Source organism: Mesocricetus auratus, unplaced genomic scaffold, assembly GCF_017639785.1.
Source record: "Mesocricetus auratus isolate SY011 unplaced genomic scaffold, BCM_Maur_2.0 Super-Scaffold_4256, whole genome shotgun sequence".
Taxonomy (NCBI): domain Eukaryota; kingdom Metazoa; phylum Chordata; class Mammalia; order Rodentia; family Cricetidae; genus Mesocricetus; species Mesocricetus auratus.
In genome coordinates, this window is record NW_024429182.1 from 30,478,303 (window position 1) to 30,497,580 (window position 19,278).

The 19,278-nt window shown below is 42.1% G+C and overlaps 1 protein-coding gene across 1 annotated transcript; it reads right to left on the reverse strand.

Moving 5' to 3' along the window:
• Positions 1-17,547: 17,547 nt before the first annotated feature.
• Tpd52l3 (TPD52 like 3) lies at positions 17,548-18,535 on the reverse strand. The gene has a single exon (XM_005063701.2). The coding sequence runs from the start codon at positions 18,376-18,378 to the stop codon at positions 17,662-17,664; it is 717 nt and encodes a 238-aa protein (XP_005063758.2). The 5' UTR covers positions 18,379-18,535; the 3' UTR covers positions 17,548-17,661.
• Between the last annotated feature and the right edge of the window lie 743 nt (positions 18,536-19,278).

Genomic DNA, 19,278 nt, shown 5'->3' on the forward strand with positions numbered 1-19,278 from the left:
TGTGCCTTTTTATTTGTGTGTTAAGGCCATAAATATTGAGGGACATTAATGACCTTTGATTGCTCATTCTTGTTTGTTTTGGAATGGTTGGGGTGGTGGAATTGTATATGGATTTCCACCCCTTTTCTCTTTTGGCTGTTGGTAAAGTGGGATTATCTATCTCCTATGTTTTTCTGGTTGTAGTTAACTTCCTTGGATTGTGGTTTTCCTTCTAGAACTTTCTGTAGGGCTGGGTTAGTTGATATGTATTGTTTAAATCTGGTTTTGTCAAGGAATATCTTGTTTTCTCCATCTGTATTGATTCAAAGCTTTGCTGGGTATAATAGTCTGGGCTGGCATCCATGGTCTCTTAATTTTGAAAGAATATCTAACTAGGACTTTCTGGTTTTCAGAGTTTCCATGGAGAAGTCAGGTGTAATTCTGATAGGTTTTGCCTTTATATGTTATTTGACCTTTTTCCTTAGTTGCTCTAAGTATTTTTTCTTTATTCTGTATGCTTGCGGTCTTGATTATCATATGGTGAGGGGAGTTTTTTGTGGTCCACTCTATTTGGTGTTCTGTAAGCTTATTGTACCTTCATTGACATTTATTTCTTTAGGTTGGACAAGTTTTCTTCTATGATTTTGTTGGATATGTTTTCTGCCCCTTTGAGATGGGTTTCTTCACCTTATTCTACACCTATTATTCTTAGGTTTGGTCTTTTCACGGTGTCCTATATTTCCTGGATATTTTGTGTTAGGGATTTATTGCACTTAAGATTTTATTTGATTGATGAATTTCTCCTATCGTGTCTTCAACACCTGAGATTCTCTCTTCCGTTTCTTGTATTTTGTTGGTTATGCTTGCATCTGTAGTACCTAACCATTTCCCCAGTTTTTCTATTTCCAGTATTCCTTCAGACTGTGTGTGTGTATATGTGTGTGTGTGTGTGTGTGTGTGTGTGTGTGTGTGTGTGTGTGTGTGTGTGTGTTTCTCTCTCCAGGTCAACTTTCAACCATTGCACTATTTGAATTGTTTCTTATAATTTTTTGCTCTGTGCTTTCCTCCCTTTCTTGCATTTGTTGGATTTTTTGGTTTGTTTTTTCTTCCATTTCTTTAAGGGATTTTCTCATATCCTCTTTGAGGGCCTCTATCATTTTCATGAAGGTGTTTTAAGGTCATTCCCTTCTGCTTAATCTGCATTGGGATGTTCAGGTCTTGGTGGTGTAGAATCTCTAGACTCTGGTGGTGTCATATTTGTTTTTCTGTTGCTGAGTGTGTTCTTATATTGTTTCTTTCCCATCATATCTTCCAGTGGGTGTAGAAAGAGCCTCTTCCTCTCCTGGTGGGTAGGTGACCAGGGTTCCCTCAGTGGGTGCAAGCAAATCCAATACTCTCTGACCTCTGGTCTCTGTCCTCTGCCCTCTGCCCTGAGTGTGGGTAGGAGTAGACCAGCTCTCTCTGCAGGCTCCTGGCCGCTTGGTTCTTCAGGGCAAGTCGACCTGGCTGGGGTCCCCAGGCCAGGATATCAGAGAGAGGGCAAGTGGGAGGAATTCGGGTCTAAGATGGGGATCCAGAGCTCCCCTCTGCCCTCTGCCCTGAGTGTGGGCGGAAGTGCTAGTATTGTCCAGAGCATACTCTTGTGAGACATTGTACCCCATAATTTCAGCTCAGCAGGCTTCTCTATTAAAATTTTAGCAAAGGGTTTTCATAGGTTTCAAGGTGTAGTCTGTAATGGGTCGAGTGGAACGACACCTGACCGGTGCACACGTCACTGCCACACACACTGTTTCCTTTGAAGCAGGAAGTCAAGCCAGCAAGTACTAGAAATGAAGATGATAAAGAGGAAGCATGATCTTCTGTTCTCATTTTGGACTAGTCCGGACACAAAGATTTACAGTGGTAACTGAATACAGACTAGTTTTCAAGTAGTCGACTCAGCCCAGAATAGTCATTAAGCTGATCACCCACAGCTGGATGATGTCTTTTCTTTTCAAGATTTGTGTCTTTACCCTACTAAAATGTACTTTTAATAGTTCCATCTTTTTAAATGAGTCATTTGCAAACTGTTGGTTATATAAGACTTCATGTATAGTCACATCCTTTTAAAATTCTTTCTTTTCAAAGACAGGGTTCCTCTGTGTAGCTAGCCTTGGCTGTACCGGAACTCACTTTGTAGACAGGCTGCCCTTAAACTCAAAGATCTGCCTACCTCTGCCTCTGCCTCCCAAGTGCTGGGATCAAAGGTGTGTACCACTACTGTCTAGCCCACATCCAAATTCTTTTTTTCTATTTTATTATTATATTTTATTTTCCCAAAACTTAGTTTTTAAATTTTATGTATATGAATGTTTTGTCTTCCAGCATGCATGTGCACCAGATTGTGCCTGGTACCCTCAGAGATCAGAAAAGAGTGTTAACTACCTTGGACTGGAGTTAGGATGGTTGTAAGCTACCATGTTGGAGCTGGGAACCAAACCTGAATCCTAAGAGCAGCAAGTGCTTTTAACCACTCAGGCATCTCTCTAGCCCCTAATTTTATATTTTAAACTCATTTTTCTTTGATAATTTAATTGATAGATACCATGTATTTTGATCTTATACTTCTCCATTTCCTCCTCTGACTCCTCTGAAATACCACCGGCAGCACATCCCTCTCCCAATTTTATATCATGTCTTATTATTGTGGTGTGTGTGTGTGTGTGTGTGTGTGTGTGTGTGTGTGTGTGTGTGTGTGTGTGTGTGACACTGTGTGTATGGAGGACAAAGGACAACTCAGCAGAGTTGGTTTTCTCCTTCCACATTTGTGTGGATTCTGGTAATCCAACTCTGGTTTTCAGACCTGCATCCTTCCTGCAAGGACCTTTACCAGGTGAACCATCTCTACCAACCCATCATTTTACTTGCTGTGCTCTGAAGTGAGCACTTAGAACAAAAACTAAGAAACAAGATCAAGGCACTCTTGTTCAATGTCTAGACATCAAAAGTAAGCAACAGGGAATAACCAGCATCACCTTGGGAGCAGATGACCCTGCACCAACCAGGAACATGAACGAACAAACAAGTTTGCAAGGACAAGATAAGCCTGTAAAGGGCCATAAAAACCAGGGCCCCAGGCAGTTACTGATCTCCTGTCCTTCCCACACACTAGCCACAAGGGACCCTTCTGGTGAGCATGTCGACCATGTCACCTACTAAGATCTCTTGCCTCTGGCCTTGGTGACTATTGTGAGTCTGGACCCTGGTTGGCCTGGATAAACACAACTAAGGCCATGAGCATCTAGCCTTGGTTGCTCTCAAGGAACATAAAATCCCAGGAGCTGGAGCACCCACTCACTGTCCTCCAACAAGTGGGTGTGGATGTGGTGTCAGACTTCTGACACACCCTGTCACCTCTGTCTGCACTATTCAAGGGAACTTTCCTCTGAATATTAGTAACATCACTTAGGTGCTAGATGTCAGACTGTTAGGTTTGTTTAAGATGTTAACTGCCCCCCCTTTGTTTTCTTTTTAAAGACAAGGTTTCTCTGTGTAGCCCTGGCTGTTCTGGGACTCACTCTGTAGACCAGGATGGCCTTTGATTCATAGAGATCTGCCTGCCTCCACTACCTGAGGACTGGGGTTAAAGACATGTGCCACCAACATCTGGCTCCCCTCCCCCCATTTTTATATGTGAACAATAAAACATTCTTTTTTGGTTTTGGTTTTTCAAAACAAGGTTTTTCTGTGTAGTCCTGGCTGTCCTGGAACTGGCTCTATAGACTAGGCTGGCCTCAATCTCACAGAGATCCACCTACCTCTGCCTCCCGAGTGCTGGGATTAAAGGCATGTGCCACCAACACCTGACTAATAAACCATTCTTTTAAAAAAGACAAGCATCTGTCTGCCTCTTTGATAGGTTAGCTGTGTTAGCTTCAACTGCAGATCTTGCCATCTTCTAACAGAGACAGCAGTATTATTGAATTAGGACCCCATCCTAATAACCTTATGTAACCTTAATTGTCTCATCAAAGCCTCTGTCTCCATATATAGTCATACCAGAAGCTAGATTTTCAAAACATGAATTTCAATATTCTAGTATGTAAATAGAGGGCACAAATAAATCCACACCAGATTTCTAAGACCCTTTCAGGACTGTCTGGTATTACTCTATTTTTTATATTCATTTATTTTGTATGTGTGTTTTAACACATGTGTGGAAGCCAGAGAACAATTCTCCCTTCCCACCTGGTATTGCATCTTTCCAACATGTGGGTCTGGAGTGTCAGACTCGGGTCATCGAGCTTGGTGGCAAGCAGCCCCACACACTGATCAAGCCTTGACAAGGGCATGCTCTCTGCCACATCATACTCATGCTCTCTGAATTTGTTTTGTATTTTTTTGACAATTAAAATTCATTCAGTATGTTTGCTGGCATTGGATAATATGTGTCTCAACTTTAGCCAACTTTTTTCCCTTAGTGGTGTTGGTGATAGACTCGAGCCCTTAAGATAGGCCAGAGCTTCATGGTCAAGCTACATCCCCAGCCCCTGGGCTACCTTCCCTTTCTAACTTGTGTTTTTTTCCCCATGAATAATTCAGACTGCCATCCTCAAGGAGGTGTATTTCTGATGTAGCACCCTCTTTTTAAAAGACCAGTGGAATTTTGTGGTGTGTGTGTGTGTGTGTGTGTGTGTTGTCTGTCTGTCTGTAAAGACAACTCAGTGAATGAAGAGGTTTACACAGCTGTAATAGGGGTAACATTTTCCTCCCGTTTGTTCTGATAGCCACACAAAACCTAGTTCTTCTGCCCTCATACATGCACTTAGTTCCCTGAATTCCTGGGTTCCTGGATGTTTGTGGCAGGAACTCCAGGGTCCTGCCGACTCACCTGCATTCAGTGGATAAGGAAGTCCGGCGGTACTATCATACATGGGGCACACTAAAGAGATGGGAAACAGGGTGGAATCCGCAGGGCATTCCTCTCCTTAGTTTCCCTGACCATGATTTGAAGACATGGTGGTTCAGGTGGCCGCTCTGGAGAGGTCTACAACACTGAGCAGCTGTACCTTATGCAGCTTACTGGTCTCCTCTGTAATATCTACTCCCTTTCTCCACTCCTCTTCTTTTTTTCATCCTTACTTCCTTGGCATTATGCTTTCCACCATCATACAAATTACCACAGATTATTTGCCACTGTTTGGTGGCAGCAGTGGGAGAAATTGAAGCTAAGGAAATGGGTTCAGGAATTAGCCCTAAAAAGCAAACTTTCAGGATGGGATTTCAGTTACCTACTTGATTGAAGGCAATAGGCAGTGCACTGTTGATGGTGAGCCCTTTATAACCCCCATTGATTAGCCCGTGGTTAATTGGGAAGGAGATTCAAGGCATTAGGAGATCAGTAAGCAGGAAATAATAATCACGAAGCTTATGAGATATGTAGTTGTTTCTGTAAGTCATATAAAAAGACAACAGTACACCCAGGACAGCTAACTACCAGCTTAAATACCCCCTGGACAGTAAGTCTCAGCGTAGAAGGGGCTGAAAATCATATCCAAATCCTAATTATAAAGATAATAGAGATGCACAAAATACAGTTGCATCTTGAGTGAATATACCACACTGAAGCTAATATCTAGACGGTGAGGAGACCTGGGGTGAGGACATGTGAATGAACAAAACTAAGGATGCTGAGCTGAAAATGTCCTTGAATGTTTCTCTGCTCCTTCTCATCAGTGGAGAGCAGTTCCCACTGAGGTAGGCACCCAACTGGTTGATAATTGTACTATTCAAAGTCTGCCTCCACCAAATTTGATTTGTTTGTTTGGGTTGTCTTGGTTGGTTGGTTTTTTGTTTGTTAGTTTGTTCGGTTTGGTTTTTACCAGAGAAGGTTTCTTTGCATAGCTCTGGCTGTCCTGTAATTCTGAGGATCAGGCTGGCCTCGAACTCAAGAGATTCGCCTGCCTCTGTCTCCCAAGTACTGGATTTAAACATGTGTGCCACCACTGCCTGGCTCTAAATCTGATTCTTTCCAGTCCAATAATCAGGATCAGTATAGTACAGCCTGAGAGGGAAGGTGCAGACTCCACTTGAGAAAGAACTATCTTACCAAGAACACAAATAACAGAATCTGGCAACTATGTCTGATAGGAGCAGAAGCATGTGTGGGAGTGGATTTTGAAGATGCCAGATTGGGGGAAGATCACAGCACTGTAAAGGGGAGAGTTCACTGGTAGAGGATAGTCTCCATGACTAAGGGACTCAGCGTTCTGTGACCTAGAGCTTCTTTACACACATTGGCTTGTTGGCTCCTTGACACTTGCACATGACGATGGCTTAGAGTCTGTGAGCCAAAATTACCAGACATCCTGACATTACACTGAGCAAATGGGACCTGGATCAGAGAAGAAGCAATACCAGAATGGCTTACCTGAAAACACATTGCCATGTTCCCTTGGAAGGAACAGATGGGCATTACTATCCATAAGGCAATAGAAACTATTCTAGAACTAGGTACATTAGTTTACTTAGGACCCCAGGGATACCTGTTTTCCGCAAGCAAGGCTTATAGATGTGGCCATGGAGTTAGGCTGCCTAATATCAGCAGGATGGTAGGGTTCTAGAATGATGGAAACCAGCGTCAGGACTTAATTCTGAGAGGCAAAATAACTGTAATTATTATAACAGGCATCAATGCCAGAGTAGCGATTAGAATGCCTTAATCTACACAGATTTGTGGCTATTTTAGGGGAAAGGCAAATAGAAATCCAACAAGGATTTGTAAGATGAGAGAAAATGAAGAGATGGGAACTTAGAAGGCTGATTTCGGTGTTGCAGTGAGGGCACCATCTCATTTCCAGAGATAAACTGAGTAACATACCACAAAAGTCTACTGATGAAGTGCAATACCTTTGAGAAGAATCTTGACAATGATTCCCAAGTAAGGACTCTGAACCTTTCCTAGATGGACTCTTGAGCATTTGCAACAATAACCGCGCTATGGTTGATCAGCTTGCACTAGGGTTGTTCCCGTAGTCTTTGAATCCTGAACTGTGGATTAAGGGCTTAGCACCCCCACCAACACTATGACCTTATATCCTAAAGGTTCCACAACTTCCCAAAGCAGTGTCACCCAGCTAGGGACAAAGTGTTCAAACACATGAGTCTGTGAAGATAGTTCAAACCTTCCCTTTAGAAACTGCTGCCAGATTTGAGAATATACAGTCTTGTATCTTTTCCTCTTTTTCAGTTTTAGTGTCTTTATCCATCCTTCTCAACTCCTTGATATGCAATCTCCAATGAACAAGCACCAAGATTGTTTTGTGTTCTGTTTTCTTGGAAAATTCATCTTAGAAAATGACCTGCACACCCTTTTAACCCAACCAATAGATCTAGAAAGCAAACAGAACTGTAAACAGAAATAATTTTTGAAAGACTGCTTTTCGTCACTGTTTCTACGAATGTTAACAGAATGAAGTAGAAATCAAATTGACTGCCATTTAAAGTCCCTGAGGTGATAGACATTTTAAGTACCCATATGGCATTTCATTATCTTTATTTATACTTATCTTTAGAAAGTGTCAGCAAGCTCATATTCAATGAACATTCTTTCCAAGATAACAAATAGTAAATATTCAAGTCTCTATACCAGAATTGAGTTATAACTGAGCACTTGGGAGACAGAGGCAGATGGATCTCTGAGAGTTCAAGGCCACCCTGTGCTACACAAGATTGAATCTGTCTAAAAGAGAAACAAAGCTCACACAAAGGAGATCCCAGCACTTGGGATTCCACACCTTTAATCCCAGCACTAAGGAGGTGGAGACAGCAGTGATACAGCTGGGGGAGAGAGGAATATAAGGCAGGAGGAGACAAGAGAGAGATGCCATGCAGTCCAAGCAGTCTGAGGACAGGATCACCTCTCTGGTCTGAGCATTGGTAGAGGTAAGAACTCTGTAGTGGCTGGCTGCTTTGCTTCTCTGATCATCCAGCATTCACCACTATATCTGACTCCCGGGTTTATTATTAAGAAGAATTAGAATTTGTGCTACAATATTTTACAAATGGGAATGCTAATCTGTCTCAAAAGGCATTATTGGAGATTGAAGGCAGTAATATATTTGAACTCCTTGTCACACAGCAAGTTTATTGGGCTTTATTGCTGTTCTCAATAATTTTTAGATAGCTCCAGGACATATTTTACACAAAAAATGGTACAGAAGTGTTTTATGAGAAAACATGTTTCATATCATGCTATTTTCAAATTGTAGTCTTTCGCCTTTCTCCCTCAACCCCAGAAAAACCTACACGACTGAGGATGTGTCTCAGTGGCAAAGGGCTTGTTCACTTTGAGGATGTATCTCAGTGGCAAAGGGCTTGCTCACTTTGAGGATGTGTCTCAGTGGCAAAGGGCTTGTTCACTTTGAGGATGTGTCTCAGTGGCAAAGGGCTTGTTCACTTTGAGGATGTGTCTCAGTGGCAAAGGGCTTGTTCACTTTGAGGATGTGTCTCAGTGGCAAAGGGCTTGTTCACTTTGAGGATGTGTCTCAGTGGCAAAGGGCTTGTTCACTTTGAGGATGTGTCTCAGTGGCAAAGGACTTGTTCACTTTGAGGATGTGTCTCAGTGGCAAAGGGCTTGTTCACTTTGAGGATGTGTCTCAGTGGTAAAGGGCTTGTTCACTTTGAGGATGTGTCTCAGTGGTAAAGGGCTTGTTCACTTTGAGGATGTGTCTCAGTGGCAAAGGGCTTGTTCACTTTGAGGATGTGTCTCAGTGGCAAAGGGCTTGTTCACTTTGAGGATGTATCTCAGTGGTAAAGGGCTTGCTCACCTAGCACATGCAAGTCCCTGTACCTTGATAACTAGAATATTAAAATAAAAAGGCAAAACTTCAGTGTAGAAATAATCCATGTGCTAAAGTTGTGCTAGGGGTCCCAAAAGGACAAGTATAGTGTGCTGATAGCCTGCATGGAAACAGCGGCCAGAGCTCATATGACAGTGGCATCCTTTTAGAACCAACTAGGCTTTCAGCTGTATGAGTCATTCTGTTGTCTTTTCCTTGTGCATAGATGTTAAAGTTGCTAAAATAAAGCTTTATAACCTGAGTTTAGATAAGATGTGCCTGTGTCTACTTTTTCCTGTTAAGGTTTATTTTACTGTTAATTATTATGTGTATCTGAGTATGGGTATGCATACCTGAGTTCAGATCTCTGTGGATGCCAGAAGGTGTGCAGTTCCAGGCATTTGTGGGCCACCTGATACGGGTTCTAGGACCCAAACTCCCATCCTCTGCAAGAGCAGCAAGCACTTTCAACTGCCGAGCCATCTCTCCAGCCTATTTCATTTTGAGATTAGGTTTCATACTCATAATGAATCTCCCATTTCTCTCCTGAGTGCAGGGATTACTTGTATGAGCCCATATGCCTGACTAAATTGTGTGTTTTTATTAGATACATATTTATGGTTTCTGTGGTCAGAATGCCCAAATAAGCTAACATCAAACTTCCTTGTTGGCAGGTATCATAGCACTTAGGAGGCTGAGGCAGGAGAATCATGTGTTTGATGACAGCCTACTCTACATAGAAAGAACCTGTCATGAAAAACCAAACCAAAATAAAAATAACCTTCCTTCCAACTCAAACTTGTACACTTAAATTTCTAACTTATTAAGACAATAAACATCTTTATTAATTAAATTTCTTCATTTATCTTACATTTCAAGCATAGTTTCCCCTCCCTTCTCTCCTCCCCTTCTTTCCCCCTCACTCCTCCTCTGCCCCCCACCCCCAAATCCATTCCTTTTCTGTTTCTGTTCAGAAAGGGGCAGACCTCCCATGGGTGTCCACAAAACATGGCATATCAAGTTGAGGTAGGACTAAGCTCCTAACCTTGTATTAAGGCTTGGTAAGCAACCCACTATGAGGAATAGGTTCCCAAAAGCCTGCCAAAGCATCAGGGATAGGTCCGACTCCCACCGCTAGGAGTCCCACAAGTAGATCAAGCTATTCAACTGTCTCATATATGTAGAGGCCTAGGTCAGTTGGTTGTGGATCTCTGCGTTTACTTTCATCAGATTCTAGATGAAGCCTCTCCGATGACAATTAGAGTAGTCATGAATATGATTACAGGGTTAGGTTAGCCAGTTCAGGCTATGTATCCACTATTGCTAGGAGTCTTGGCTGAGGTCATCAGTGTAGATTTGTGGGAGTTTCCTTTGCACCAGGTTTATACCTGACCCTGAAATGCACCCCATCAAGACATCTCTTTCATTACTCTCCCCTTCTATTCTGCCCCAAGCCCTATCTCTCATGTTCCCATCTCCACCTGCCCCCAGTTTGCCCAGGAGATCTCTTTTACTTCCCCTTCCCAGGGAAATCCATGAGTCCCTCTTTGGGCCCTCCTTGTTACCTAGACTCTCTGGGACTGTGGATTGTAGCATTTACTTTACAGCTAATATCCACTTATGAGTGAGTACATACCATGTTTGTCTTTCTGGGTCTAGGTTACCTCACTCAGGATGATTTTTTTTCTAATTCCATCCATTTGCTTCAAGTTTCCTGGTGTCACTTTGTAACAGCTGAATAATACCCGATTGGATAAATATACCACATTTTCTTTATCCATTGTTTGGTTGAGGGACATCTAGGTTGTTTCCAGGTTCTGGCTACTAAGAATAATGCTTCTATGAACATAGTTGAACAAGTGTCCTTGTAGAAGAAACCAAAATTATGCAATAGAAAAATTAGAGCCTCTGCAACAAACAGTGCTGGTTTAACTGGATGTCAGCATGCAGAAGAACACAAATAGATCTGTATCTATCAACCTGCACAAAATTTAAGTCCAAGTGCATTAAAGACCTCAACATAAATCCAGATACACTGAACCTGATAGAAGAGAAAGTGGGGAATAGCCTTGAACACATTAGCACAGGAGACAACTTCCTGAACAACACCAGTAACACAGACACTGAGAGCTACAATTAATAAATGGGACCTCCTGAAACTGAAAAGCTTCTGTAAGACAGAGGACACTGTCAATAAGACAAAATAGAAACCTAAAGAATGTGAAAAGATCTTCACCAACCGCACATCTTACAGGCTTATCTCCAAAATATATAAAGAAAACTAGACATCAAAAAACCAAATAATCCAATTTAAAAATGAGGTACAGATCTACAGAAAGGAATTCTCAACAAAAGAATCTCAAACAGCCAAAAGACACTTAAAGAGTTGTTCAACATCCTTAGCCATCAGAAAATGCACATCAAAATGACTCTACAATTCCATTGGACACCTGTCAGAATGGCTAAAACAAAAAACACTAATGACAGCCTATGATGGAGAGAATGTGGAGAAATGGGAACACTCCTCCACTGGTGGTAGGAGCACACATTTATACAACCACTTTGGAAGTCTGCGTGGCAGTTTCTCAGAAATTGGAAATCAATCTACCTTAAGACCCAGCTATAACTAAATTTGCCATATACTCAAAGGATACTCAATAATAAACATTTTCTTTTTAAACATTTTTTCATTTATTTTACATACTGACCACAGTTTCCCCTTCTTCCTCTCCTTCCATTCCCTACCCATGACTCCCTTCTACTCTTCTCCCCATCAACTCTTCCTCTGTCTCTGTTCTGAAAGGGCCAGGCCTCCCATGGGCTTGAACTTAGCATGACACATCAAGTTGAGGTAGGACCAAGCTCTTTCCCTTTCATCAAGGCTGGGCAAGGTAATCTAGCATGGGGAACAGGTTCCCAAAAGTCAGCTAAACACCAAGTACAGTTCCTGATCTCATTGCTAGGGTCTTTACAGGCAGACTAAGCTATACAACTGTCACACACATGCAGAGGACCTAGGTCAGTCCCATGCTGTCACTCTGGAGTCAGTGAGCTCCCACATGCTCAGGTCAGCTGTTTCTGTGGGTTCCTCCATCATGACCTTGACCTCCCTGGCTCATACAATCCCTCCTCCATTTCTTCAGGAGGACTCCCAGAACTCAGGCCAGTGCTTGGCTCTCTGCATCTGCTTCTGTCAGTCACTGGATGGAGTATCTCTGATGACAATTAGGGCAGACACCAATCTGATTCGGCACCCCCTCCACTATCGCTAGGAGTCTTAGCTGGGTTCATCCTTGTGGATTCCTGGGGGTTTCTCTGACCCTGGAAATAAACCTTTTCTTTAACTCATCAGAAAGAATGGATGTCTTGTCCAGATGTCTCAGAACCCTTTAATATTTTCCAGGAGAGTGGATGCATATTTCTTAATCTTTGGAATGATCAAAGGCAGCATGAGAAAACTCTCAAGCAAAATGTTCATGCAAACCTTCCTTATCCCACAAACTTAACAGTGCTTAAAAAAAAGTTGAAGTGTCTTATTTTAGTTGAGAGTTTCACCATCCAGTTCCATATAAGAAGAGCAATAGTCTAGTGGCTTATTTCCAATGAAATCACATTTGGTGGCTGGTTATGTTTAGCCCATTGTACTCTGTTTAATCATGGTGGCAGATTCACAACTGAATTACCAACTCTGGCTGCCTAATGAACAACATTTTAACAGAGAAATGCATTCAAGACATCCCGCCAAGGATGGTAGACGTGGGATCCACTTCCTTTCCCTACGTTCTTTCAGCTTTTGGCATGCAGGGCACATCCTCATTCTTCCTGAAGAATCCACGACTTTGAGGGGAGTGATAACTCAGGAGAGTGAAAAACTGTTTTAAAAATACTATTTTTAGTATATCTCCACTAGGTATTTTTCAGAGAGTTTGTTTTCTTTTATTGTCATTCTTTGAATATACTACAGTTATTTGTCTCTTCATGCATGTATTATGGTTTGCCTTTATTTGGTTGTCGTTGAAAAGAAGACATTTGAAACTAATAGTGTGATAGTTCTGAAAATTAGATTCCTCACTCTTTGTGTGTGTGTGTGTGTGTGTGTGTGTTCTTACAGCAATGGGGAGGTAAAACAATATTGGCTACCCATTTAATGTGCACATCTACGATCGGACACAACAACCCATAAACAAGTACAGGTACTCAGTATTTGGAAGACAGAGTACTCTTTGCCAAACCCAACTCCTATAAACTGTATTCAGAACACTCAATGAACATATACTTAGTGGCCTGACACAAAGGGTCATCTGCTAGGAATTAAAGTTGACTAAAGTTAATCACAATTTACAGTGCAAGCCTTATACTCAAGGTTGCAGTACTTCAGTAGTCTCCAGAGTCCATAAATTATCCCATCCAATGATTTTGCCAGTGAAATTGCTGTCTGGGTCAGAAGACAGAATTGCTGTATTTTCAACACCCTACTTTCTAATCATCTCTCTATAGTCAATGTGATAAGAATGGTTTTCATCCCCTTTTTTATACCTGAGTCACAGCCTTCCTCTCAGTGATAACTGTAGTTTTTCCTCAAATCTGCAATTTTGCTTTTTTTTTTTGCTTTTTTTGAGACAGGATTTCTCTGTATTGTTTTGGAGGCTGTCCTGGAAATTGCTCTGTAGACCAGTCTGGCCTCAAACTCACAGAGATCTGCCTGCCTCTGCTTCCCAAGTGCTGGGATTAAAGACGTGTGCCACCACTGCCCGGATGAATTTTGCATTCTTAACATTTCGTGTAGTAGAAGCAAGTGTTATAGAAGCCTCCAGAAGTTTCTAGTGAATTTCTTTGGAAGTATGTAGGGCATGTAATGCTACTGTATATGAGGTTTGACGATCTAGCCCCATCCTTGCCATGGAGTGTGTGGCATGTGAGACAGAACATTCGCCTCTTGCGTCTTGGTCCATTTAAGTTGCTGTAACAAAATACTATAAACTGACTTATACACAACAGAAACATATTTCTCGTTCTTTTGGGGGTCAAGAAATCCAAGATTAATGCAGAAGATTCACTGCTTCCTAATCCACAGATGGTGCTTTTTTTTTTATTGTGTTTTCCTACAGTGGAAAGGATGAACATTTCCTTGAGCCTACTTAAAGGAATATTCATGAGAACTGAGGTGCCTTGTGCAGCCTTAATACAAAGGGAGGTGCCTAGTCTTACTGCAACTTGATATGTTGTCTGGTTGATATCCACTGGAGGGCTGACCTTTTCTGGATAGAAAAGGAGGAGGAGTAGATGTGGGGGGCCGAAGGGAGATGAGGGCAATAGGGAGGAGAGGAAGGAGGGGAAACTGCAGTAGGGATGTAAAAAATAAAAAGAAATCCACACCCAAAAAAGAATACTAATGAGAGTTAGTTCTCTCCCCATAGGTCGCATCTCCTAGTATCATCATCATGGCAGTTAGGATTTCAGCATGTGATGGGGGAGGGCCTGACTGTTTAGGCTACCTTCTACTCTCTAATCTCATATTTCTGCAAATACAGGTGATGCAAACCCAGAATATGGCAAGCCATGGGGAATTTTGTTCAATATTCTGCAGTCAGTGCTTCTCAGGGTTGAGACAACATAGCAATGGGTATCTTTCAGCATACATATATTCCAGAAATTGTTGGAAATTGCATCTTAAAATTATCAATTTAAGTTAAATAGGTTTAAGCTAAACTACAAAATCCAAAGGCCTAAATTAATAGAGGTGAGGGAACCCAACACATGTAGTAGAAGCAGATGGGAAAAAATGGAAATGGAGATAAACCTTTATAAACCAAAATCATGTTGTGAAGGCATTTTATATGACCCCCTCCAAATTGTTGCAGCTATGCTAAATCGATTTTAAAATCCAAAAGCAAAATGAATATGCTGTTTCTGTGTCATAGTTATACATTCTTTTTTTTCTTTTTTCTTTCTTTTTTTTTTTTTTGGTTTTTCGAGACAGGGTTTCTCTGTGGCTTTGGAGGCTGTCCTGGAACTCACTTTGTAGACCAGGCTGGCCTTGAACTCACAGAGATCCGCCTGCCTCTGCCTCCCAAGTGCTGGGATTAAAGGCGTGCGCCACCTACGCCCTGCATAGTTATACATCCTTATCATCTTACAAATGAATTCATCTGTCTCTTCCAGGATGTTGAGAGAGTCTTCCTCAGTCTGCTTCTCTGGCCATAGCTACTTTGAACTGAAGTGCTCCGATTCTTCCTTGTTTCCTCCAGGGTTAAGTACCAATGCTGGCAGCAGTGCAAAGGGCTACTTACTGGTGATTTAGTCCCTGCTTTTTTCCCCCATACTCATCACTCATCATTCTGACCTCAAAGACTTGCAGGTATTCCCTGGAATGTACCTTCTGATGCATTCCTTCATGCCTCAATTCTTCTGGACCTCATATGAATAGTAAGTATACTTGTGACTGTCTGACAAACGTCTATTCTTTGTAAGATTTTGTGATCCTATGAAGCTTGTTTATTTATCCTGAGACATAGTCTCCCTGTATAATTCAGGCTGGCTTCAAACTCATAATACCCTGCCTCAGACCCCCAAGTACACTGGCCACCATGACTGCCTATATAGTCCTTACTGACCTTCCAAGACAGAATTGAACACAACTTTCCAGAGGACTTTGTGACACACAACTCTATTTAGGCACCTACCACAGTATAGCCATTAGGGTGAGTGTTTCTGAAGAATGTGGACCACATACATCTACATAACCTCTGTGCCTTCATGACCTGTCACAGCTCCTAACACACAGAAAGTCCTGTTTATCTTTGAATACCTAAAAATGTCCCAAAGATTATTTTTGTTTAAAAGCAGGAAGTTCCTGTGTCAGTTTATATTGTTAATAATCTCTTGGATCCAAGATTTGGTATCTACAATGTGCGATATTCTTCCGTTGATCTAATGAGAACTTATTGACTATTTACTTTAACTTAGACATGGTAGGATAATGACTGATCAACAAAATCAGAAATGTGCTTTATCACAGAATTGATAATTTATTGAAGATGTTCAGACACACTGGGACATGACTGTAATCCCAGTGCTCACAAGTCTCAGGCAGGAGGTACAAAAGTTTGAAGACAGTCAGGGCTATTATATAGCAAGACCCCCATCTCAAAAAACTATTGAAAAAATATTATATCATTCTTATGAGCTATTATATAAAAGAGAATATATTTTACGTTTGGCCCACAGTGCCAATGAGATTGTCCATGACACAAGCCTTTCTGATGTGTGGGTTGCTGCCTATCAGCTTACTTTTCACTCTTTCTTGTTGATTTGTCTTTTATTCTCCAGTATAGAAAACTATCTCAGTCAATAACTACAATAAACCAAGGAAGAAATGTGCAAAATACTTATACATCTTATTTTAATCCAAGCAAAATGTGGCCTTTGGGACTCCATGGAGGGTGGGAGTTTATCAATGGCCTTATAGTTTTAGCAACAGCTTCTGCACTGACAGCTTTATCTAGTTTCATGTTAACAAACAGGACGCAAAAGAAACACTCAGAAAACAGCAAAATAGGATCAGTTCCTGGACAGGAAGGCCAACTGGTAGGCGACGATGGGTTACTGAAATATACTCCAGCAAATAGCAGACTGCTGCGAATCAAAGCCACACAAACTCCTCTTTCAGACAGTGTGGTGGGACAGTGTTTTGAAAGGGGAAAACAAGAAACAAAACCTAAACATAAACCAAAACCAAAATACAGTATGTGAAAATCAGATATTAAAAAGTTTGAAAAAACTCAAACCAAGTTCCTACAGATTCCTCGAGATGTGCTACCTTGGGAGGGTTGGTCCTTCTTCCTTCTAGGTTGAAATTAAAACCAAGGGCAGGTTAAGAGCCAAGCAGAATAGTGATACCCATTTAGGTAGTTAGGCCAATTCAAAGGCATAATACGGTCAGCGTTATAGGGGGCCTGGTATTCTTTTCAAAATATTTAAGATGGAGGTAGGGGAGGCTTATCTTTCTTAAATCTGGCTATCTTGTGTCCTTCCCATCCCTTAGCTGAAAGTGATTACTAATTAACAACTGTTGAAGAATAAGATGCAACTTGTGGTGGAGACATGCTGTCCCAAAGGTTAAACGTTGAACCCCAACTTTAATATACAAAAAAGCCAAGTACACGCAATGTGAATTTGCATTTTCACTTTGAGTCCAAAAATAGTAATCGCCTGAATCAAAACTAATTTGATTTGCTGAATTGACCACTTTGAAAAATAAAAAGCTTTATAAAATGTATATTTTTTCCACTTTTCTGGAGACCTTAAGATGGACAGTTTTCTTGACTGTATTTTAAAACAAAAGCTATGAAGCCAGGGATGTAGTTTAGGAGTAGAGGAATTGTATAGTATGTGTGAAGCGTGGGCTGCATCACCAGCAGTACAATAGAATAAAGGTTGTAGGTCAAGTGGGTGGTGCTTGAAGGAAATGGGAAGAATCTACCCCAGGCCATTTTACACCTTTTCCCAATACAAAATGCCAACCTCTCTGACCTTCTAATAGGTTAATATTCCAAAAAGTCTGGGATCTGTTCTGGGACTCCTCTGGAGCCATTACCCTGTCTATTAAACTTAACCTCAGAAAAGCATTTCATCTATAAACTTGTGTCAATAACGACTATAAAACTTGGGCTTCTCTCTCATGTAAGAGCAGCAAATATCTAAACACAAATGGGTATTCCTGATATCAAAACTGGACTGTGACCTCACCCAGAATTATAATAGCTTTACCATTGTTGGTTGCTTGATTGTTTTGTTTGGCAAGTGTGTTAATGGAAGAGGATTTCTGTACTGGTTTGGCAGTCAAGCAAGGCCAAAAAAGGCCTTACTCTGGCTTCAGGACAGAAAGCAGTTGATCTCCGAGCCCCGGAATCGTTTCATAGCCACTCCCTGGAACTGATTGTGGCTCACTGCCACTCGCTGGTGAAGAAAGAAGGACACTGCCAAGCTCTTTGCCCCCTGCAACTCTTGACTTGACTGTCTCCATCAGCCCCTCAAGAGACCTGAAGGTGGACGACTTCTTCACGTCTTCAAGCTTCCTGCAGATGGCAGAGCCCACCGAGGATAGGGCAGATGAAGTCTTTTGCTTCATGCAGGTGTTGGAGGCCTGGACATCATGCCAGCTCATGGACAGACTGTGCCTCAGTCCCACCAAGGCCATGCATCCTAACTTCCTCCTGAGTTCCCCACATCGCTTCTCTTTGGCAGCCAGCACGCTGCGTAACGTTAGGATCTCTTCCTCCAATTTAGTGAGCTCAGATTTGAGCTCTATTTGTTCAGCCTCTGTCAAGTCTAGTTCTGAAGCTGGACAGGATTCATATGTGGATACAGAGGGCTCTGCCATGGCATCTGGGACAGACAGGGACACGTCTTCATCCAGGGAGTCCAGGTCCAGCTCTTGGTAGAGAGAGTCTAGGCCTTGGTTTGTGGAGAAGTAGTTGGCGCTGGTGGAGCTGCAGTCTAGGCCTGCAGGCTCAGAATTCTCGCCAGTGGGATAGGAGTCTAGGTGAGACGGGTCCATATCTTGGGCAGCAAAACTCATGCTGGCTAGTGAGTCTATGTCCTTGCGAGAGAAGTGGATGCTTTAGGTGAGGATCCACTTCCGGTTGGTAGGGGTTGGATGTGGGGGAGGTGGAAGCCAGAGGAGGGACTTCCGGTCCAAAGGGCTGCCAGTCATCCAGCACTTCTCTCCATTGCAGACTGCTCTGTGGAGGTGTTTCAGTGGCTTGTTTCTGCATCACAAGGACCTTGTGAGGTAGGCAGAGCCTAGATTGTTATTGAGAGAAATGTCTTTTCCTCTAGCAGTAGTATCATAGGCCAGGTGTTCACACCAAATTGTGGGGTGTCCCTTTTTCTACCACATGAGTGATTTTTCAAACCCTCAGAGATCAGTGAGAGGTTACACTAACAGAAATTTAAGAGGGAGCCCAGAACACAAGTAAATACTTAAGATGGGGTGTGGAGCTCAAAACTTCCTTGCTCGCCCGCCTCCCCATCTTCTTGACCCAGGTTTCCAAAGGAGCCCGGAGAAACTCCGCTGAACCCTTACGATAGATTCAAAAGTACCCCAGAACTCAGTAGTGGGTAATACAGTCCCAGTGAGATATCAGCAGTGTTGGAGCGCTGCAAAGCAGTATTCAGAGAGTAAGTCTGGGCAGCCCCGTGGCTTATTCTGAGCGATGAGTGGAAGGGAACAGTAAACCGGTACTAGTGGGTTTTGTTTGTTTGGTTCGGGTTTTGCTTTGTTTTAGAATTAGGCTCTTTGAGAGCACAGACTAATTTTTTAACAAAGGGGTTGTGTTTTATTTTTCCCTACCTACATCTTATTCATATTTCTGAAAGCGTGCCTGTCTACATTTAATGGCTATCAGTCATGGGAGCTGGTCTGCTCAGGAAACCAGAGCCAATTAGATGGAGTCTGAGAGGGCAACCCACATCTTCC

Excerpts from the sequence above, each read along its gene's own strand:
- Tpd52l3 (XM_005063701.2), bottom strand. The coding sequence starts at position 18,378 with ATGAGTTTTGCTGCCCAAGATATGGACCCGTCTCACCTAGACTCCTAT.